The sequence below is a fragment of the Acipenser ruthenus genome, chromosome 44 (assembly GCF_902713425.1).
Source record: "Acipenser ruthenus chromosome 44, fAciRut3.2 maternal haplotype, whole genome shotgun sequence".
In the NCBI taxonomy this organism is placed as follows: Eukaryota; Metazoa; Chordata; class Actinopteri; order Acipenseriformes; family Acipenseridae; genus Acipenser; species Acipenser ruthenus.
In genome coordinates this window covers 8,365,145-8,372,355 of record NC_081232.1, presented here as the reverse complement: position 1 = coordinate 8,372,355, position 7,211 = coordinate 8,365,145, and the positions used below count along the sequence as shown (strand labels likewise).

The 7,211-nt window shown below is 43.4% G+C and overlaps 1 protein-coding gene across 1 annotated transcript in view; it reads right to left on the bottom strand.

Moving 5' to 3' along the window:
* Positions 1-3,413: 3,413 nt before the first annotated feature.
* The window catches only part of LOC117962895 (CD276 antigen homolog), a 42,289-nt gene continuing 38,491 nt past the window's right edge, over positions 3,414-7,211 (bottom strand). The window contains exons 2-3 of the mRNA XM_059012321.1: positions 6,344-6,425; positions 3,414-5,903 (exon numbers count right to left, since the gene is read on the bottom strand). Coding sequence (XP_058868304.1) covers positions 4,796-5,903; positions 6,344-6,423 — 1,188 coding nt within the window. The 5' untranslated portion in view covers positions 6,424-6,425 and the 3' untranslated portion in view covers positions 3,414-4,795. The remainder of the gene's footprint in view (positions 5,904-6,343; positions 6,426-7,211) is intronic.

The window sequence follows — 7,211 nt, the reverse complement described above, 5'->3', positions numbered from 1 at the left end:
TGTCATGCTTCCTAAAGGGGCAGACCTGAGGAATAGCACAGCATTATTTATATAGGTCGAGTACCCCTCAACGCCCGCCTCCCGACCACTCAGAGAGAGAGAGAGAGAGAGAGAGAGAGAGAGAGAGAGAGGAGAGAGAGAGAGAGAGAGAGAGAGAGAGAGAGAGAGAGAGAGAGAGAGAGAGAGAGAGAGAGAGAGAGAGAGAGAGAGAGAGAGAGAGAGAGAGAGAGAGAGAGAGAGAGAGAGAGAGAGAGAGAGAGAGAGAGCCCTCACCCAACCTCTTCGTGTCACTGCCATGATTGACAGTCGGACCCGTCAGGGCTCCCAAGCGCCTCCTGAAGGATCATGCACGCATCACAGGGGCAGCACAGATCTTTTCCTGTTACAGGAGCCCATAAGGGTTACTTATGTTTGCATGAAAGACTAAATAAATTCCTTTGCATTATATTTTGCTATTAAACTTTCATGGATTGATGTTATTTTGTAAAAATTTCTTTCATTTACTAAAATAAAAATAATGCTTTTCAAAAAGACCAAATTAATTTGGAGCCTTTTTTTATTTTTTATTTTTTTTAGATTTTGTAGAGTTTTTAAAGGTTTTACTGTGCAGGACAGCCGCTATAATTTACTTTATTAAAAATGTGCACGGATTAACCTATTGATTAATCAACTAATGCCCATAAATTAACCAATCAAATTTGTATCGAGTGACAGCCCTCATTTTCATATATTATCCATTATCCAAGTAAGATAACGGATAATATATCTGTTGATGAAAATGTGGTCAAACTGGACATGTAATAAAATATTGGTGCGCTGCGACACGACAGCGTCCGGTTCAGGAATAAGACTCCAAGTCAGGAAAGCTGCAGTGAAAACTCTGCTTGCACTTTCATTAAACACAGAACAAACACACACACACTATTTACACACACAGGGCTTCTGTAATGTTCAGTCCAGCGCTGGAGAATGCAGAACCCAGACATGTCTGCCACACCTGACAGGGGGACCTTTGGTATTGAGGTGTAAGGGTTTTTTTGTTGCTAAATGTGCTGTAGAAAGTAAGGATTAGTATTTAAGCAATAGAACCTGAAGAAGAGGTCCGGTACGGCCCGCCTCGAGTCGTTCTGAAGCCCCTTTGACTCTGGCATGCCCAATTTGGTCCCATCACTTCCCTACAGGGATGCTAGAAATCTGTGGGCTGATTGGAGGGTTTTCTTTCTTGAAGGATATTTCTGTTTTTTCTGTTTTGTGTGGAGAGTCTGTTGAAGAAGCGAACGCCTCTTTCTGCAGGGTACATGACGGCACACGCACCCTTTTCAACAGCGCTGCCAGATGATGTTTGCAACGCCCCACCAAACTGAACCAGCCAAGAAGGAGCCAAGTTGTGTTTTCTAAACCAACCACAAACAGACCAAACACAGACTTGCATTTACAACTTAATAAATACTACTTATTAAAAAAAAAACAGGTAGGCAATGTTGTAAACATTTTTTTTCTATTCCTGTGACAGGGTAGCGTCGCGGCCCAGGATGTTATCAGCAGGGAGAGACTCAGACACAGGAAGCTGCAGTTTCAAGAACGTTCATTACAAACAAACAAAACACTAAACAAACAAAAACCACATTAACAAAATAAACAACACAAGGGCCAAATCAAAAGGTCTACAAAAACTGACGGACATAAAGACAACACAGCAACACAAACCTCCACCTCTGTCACCAGCATTCATTCTAAATTAACACCCCTGATCAGCCTTTTTATACACCTGTGGCTGGAGCCTGATTAATCATTAATCATTAATCGAATCACAGCTCCAGCCACATTCCCACGTGCTTTGACAGGGAGGAATTTATGTCTGTAAAGTTGGACTGTTGAACACCTTTACAGATTCTCTAGCTGCTGAAAGCCATGTCACTATATCAGCACTGAAGCCAATCCTTAATCATCTGACCAACAATCTGCTCACAGAAGAGACTGATGACAGTGAGCTGGCCAAGCACATGAAGGCTGCCATAAAGGATGATCTGATTGCAAGGTACTCAACAGACAACATGAACAAACTCGTTGATATTCCTGGTTTCCTAGACCTCAGATTCAAGGACAGCTTCTCTGAAAATATAGAGGACATAACTGCCATCACAGCAAATGAGGCAGTAGTCACTGCTTCTGTTAAATTCCCCCAGGAAGAAGTACCCACAGGAACAGAGAATGCTGCACAAGGTAGTCTAGGTGAAGGCTCGGCCCCAGGTAGCCTTTGTCAGCTACTGAAGAGCATTATTACAAAGCAGCAGCAGCTGGAGAGGAAATGTGTTGAAGTGGAGGACTCCAATGAAACCACAGCCAGGAGTGAGATCTCTCGCTGTTTAGCTTTGCCACAAATCACTGCTGAAGAGGATCCTCTGATGTGGTGGAATACGCATGCAGCAGATCTACCAACGTTAGCTAGTTTGACCAAGAAAATCCTCTGCATACCTGCTACAAGTGTGCCATCTGAACGGGTTTGTAGTTCTGCAAGTCACATTTCAACACCATTTCAGTTAAACTTAAAACCAGAAAAACTGAATATGTTGGTGTTTTTACACCATAACCTAAAATGAAAATTCAAAAGCAAGGGCACCTTGACTGTAAATGCTGGTGGTGGTGCTTGTGTTAATGCACTAGTTGGGTATAAAGTTAAACTGAATTTCAGGGAGGCTGTGTGGTCCTGTGGTTAAAGAAACAGGCTTGTAATCAACAGGTCCCCGGTTCAAATCTCTCCTCAGCCACTGACTCATTCTGTGACCCTAAGGAAGTCACTTAACCTCCATCTTTCGGGGTGAGACGTAGTTGTAAGTGACTCTGCAGCTGATGCATAGTTCACACACCCTAGTCTCTGTCAGTCGCCTTGGATAAAGGTGTCTGCTAAATAAACAAATAATAAAAACAATATTGAAATAAACTGTTTGTCAAAACTTTTAACTAAAATTGCTACCAAGTTCATATTGTACTTAATTATATTACACAAAGAAAACATCTTTAAGGTTAATGGTTTATTTGGCCTCAGTTCAGTTTCAGGCTGAATACAGAAATGTATACAGACAAAGGAAAATAAATATATCTTTTTTTCTAATAAATAGATTTTTCTTTACAGCACAAAAAATAATCTCCATACTATATTATTAAACAAGTTGAGCATATTTTTCTATTTTCTAAAATATACTAAAATAGTACAGAGAATTAAGACTAAGAATTTCTTTGGTTTTGGAGTTAGGGTTCTATGTTAAAAAAAAATAAAAAAATAATAATAATTAATATAAAATCCATGTTCGATGCAACTGTTTTGTATTTGCTTCATTTTATCAGCGTGTGTGACAGGGATGGCTAAGTGGTGACGTCAGGCCAGACACAGGAAGAGTAACACTCAGGCAGGACCGCATGTAAAGGCGTTCGCGCCGTTTTATTTTAACAAACACAAAAATAAAATAAAAGGTTTGAACAAAAAAACACTTCACAGAGCAAAATAAAAAAGATAACCAAAAACAAATCACTAACACAAAACTCAGGTCAGGCTGAGCAGACCGCTTTCACTGATCCTGTGGTTATTTTAATAACTGTTTCTTTCTCCTCTCGTTCGCTCGTTTCCTCCTCTCGAACACCCAGACCTTGCAGCCAAAGCTACAGGTCTTTGATATCATGGCCGAGGGGTTAACTGGCTATCCATTCTCTCGTTACCGCTCGGCCACAGTCTGCAAGGGTAGAATTATTAAGCGTGACTGCCAGCTAATTCAATAATCACTAGCTGACAGTCACGCATTCTCACAAGGTATTTTAAAACAAAAACAAAACATCATGGCGGACGGCACCTCGCTCGTCCTTGCCAAACAAAAACAACTATGGCTTTTCACCTTCATATTTAAACAGAATAAATCATAATAATAATACAACAAAACAAATACAAAATAATAAAAACAAGGTTAAAGAGGTTGATTGTAGAATTGATTCTGATTTTTATATAGATTTCTTTCTTGAGTTGTGTTTATTATGTGGTTTTCACATATGAAAAAAAAAAAATCCACTGACAATACATACTTCGTATATTGTAACAGGCTGCCACATTTCTGGAGTAAAATAGGTTTTACGGGAGTGATTCACCAAATGTTTTGGTTGCAAGTATTTCTGGCTTCACAGTATTTTGTCCCAGCACTGTAAAAGATACTCCAAGTGCTGTCGCTGCTTTCAGAAATCCTCCGAACACGGCTCAAACTCTTCAGCGCTCCCCTTCTCACAATCCATGTACGCTGCCATATATTTTTTTCAATCAAATACTAATATAAAATAAAGGTAGACAAGCACAACTGCAGAAATAATACAATGAAATACTCTGTATATAGTTGAGATCGTTGATCGTCTCCAGCTCTTGTCAATGTCTTCACAGATAGAGAGGGATTTGTGCCCGGAACGCAACTGGATAATAAAGTCACCTGATGATTTCCATCTCTCCTCCACGACTTCAAAACACACACACTAACCCTGCCTCAGAGCATGAATACAAAGAGATCAGATTGAAAATAAAAACCCCAGAGAACAGACGGCAAACCTTGACGTGCGCAGGCAGGGCGTGGTACTGCAAGTGCTCTTTCCTTTGATGTGCATCCTGGAGATGAAGAGGTTAATGTCATGTTGAATAAACTACTGTATCTCTTTGCTGGATTGTTCTGATATCGTGCAAAGACAACGAGAGTACAGATTATAGTGCAATTGTCTCGGAAACAATGTGATTTTTAAAATTTCTCTTCAACACTGATCACGTTTCCTAATTCAAAGTGACTATTTCGTTTTGGGAGCTTGTATTAAACTGGGTATATTGAGCAGTGCAGGGGAGCCGTCTGACTTCACTAGGCTCCTCGATCACATCTGATAACGGCACTGCCTGTGCTGGACTAGAAGCCATGTCGGATTTCCTGCAGCAACCTGCGTGTTTTTTATAGAGCCACAGACTGACACAGAGCCCTGCAATCACACAAAGAAGAACTGCTCCTAAACCCCACCAGGCGTGTCGTTGAGCCAGAACCACGACTACCTCAGTCAGGCCCGACCCGGACAGTCTGGGAGTGGAAACGAAGCACTCGTATTCTCCAGCATCTACCTCCCTGACTCTCCTCAGCAGCAGTGAAGCGTTCCCGCGCTGCAGCTCAGAATCAAACAGGCTGGTCCTGCTCACATACTGAGGGAGCGGATGGTCAAGCTGGTCCGTGTTGTCATGGTAACCGTGAACGATGCGCCCCGTTTCTGCTCTTCTCCAGATCACACCTGACTTCTCATCCCAGCCTCCACCTGTGTAGTTGAAGGTGCAGCTCAGGATACAGTCCTGCCCCTCAGTACACTTCACTGAGCTCGGGACTGTCACATGAGCTGGTGCTGTTATGGGTTGAGCCGGAACCACGACTACCTCAGTTAGGCCCGACCCGTACAGTCTAAGAGTGTAAACAGAGCACTTGTATTCTCCAGCATCTTCCTCCCTGACTCTCCTCAGCAGCAGTGAAGCGTTCCCGCGCTGCAGCTCAGAATCAAACAGGCTGGTCCTGCTCACATACTGAGGGAGCTGATCGGCAAGCTGGTCCGTGTTGTCATGGTAACTGTGAATGATGCTCCCCGTTTCTGCTCTTCTCCAGATCACAGCTGACTTCTCATCCCAGCCTCCAGCTGTGTAGTTGAAGGTGCAGCTCAGGATACAGTCCTGCCCCTCAGTACACTTCACTGAGCTCGGGACTGTCACAAACTCACTGTCGCTGCTCACACTGTCAGCAGCCAGTATGAGGATTGCCAATACCCCGGTAACAGCAGCAGCAGCAGCAGGGCCAGTGAAGCACACTCTCCTCCTTAACTGGATCCTGGACTCGGTCCTTCTCTTCAAATAGAGCCTGAACAGGAGGAGAGCAAAAAGTTCAGAAACACACACCAGGGTTCAGAAACAGACAGATAGAGGACCCCCACCACACACACACACAGAGAGCACCAGGGTTATAACATACCCACACACACAGAGACACACAAAGACAGACAGACACCCCCCCCCCCACACACACACACCCCTACACACACACACAAACAGCCCTTCACACAGGGACAGAGACCCCCCCCCTCCAACACACACACACAAACAGAAACACAGAGCACCAGGGTTATAGAGACCCCCCCTCACACACACATACACACACAGCAGAAAAATGACACAGAACAGAAGACAAGAAGAGGAGAAAGTGACGCATCAAACTCAGCGCAGAGAGCAGGACGAGAAGGGCACACATTGCAGCCAAGAGAAAAGAAACCCTGGAGTACAATACTGGATCGGGGGTCTTACTGGTTCCAGGGCAGCTCAGGTGAATTCAGGGACGCTTCTTCTCCTGCAGAGTCCATCCTCTTTGCACGCTCCGTCTGCATCTCTGTACCGACACACAAGAGAAATCTTAAATTCATACCACGTTACACACTGGAGTCACTAAATATTCAAAGACTGGTCTGTCTGTTTATCATTATTATTACACATCACAGCGCTCTTAGTTATAGACTATATACTCCAGGAAAGTTTCATGAAATTAAACCCACAAGGAAAGGGTCATTGTGAACGCCTACAGATTCACAACCAGAAAAACTACACTTCCCATGAGCCTCTCATGCAGGTTCACTTCAGCTACAGGATGCACAGGGTCTCCCTCCCATTTCTCCAGAAGGACTCAGAGCGTACAGCAAACATGCCAGCTTTGAACCCTTGTCAATACACGCCAACACTGCTTAGTATAAAGCAGCAATCGGGATTGCTGCTGAAATGGGATCCAACTCTGGGAGACGGTTCTTCACAATGCTATTGACGTTGTTTAATTGGGACGTCACTTTGTTTAATTGGGATGCAGTATTTTCAAATGATGAATGGAGATCGCTTTTCAGAGCAAGACAGGTGGTGCAGCGCTGTGCAGGGAGTGTGTGATTACACTGTGACTTGAGTACATTGAGTAAAGCACGCTGAGCTCCTGAAGGAGGAGGAGGAGGAGGAGGAGGAGGAGGAGTCTCCTGTGGTGAGATATATATATATATATATATTCTCTCATTTTGTATGTACTGACTAGCGTTGGTACTGTTTTAACATGTTAGTTGCTTCACATTGCATTTTAAGAATACATGCTGCTAAAACATTGCTTAATTATATAATAACCGAAGGCTGGTGTCACTTA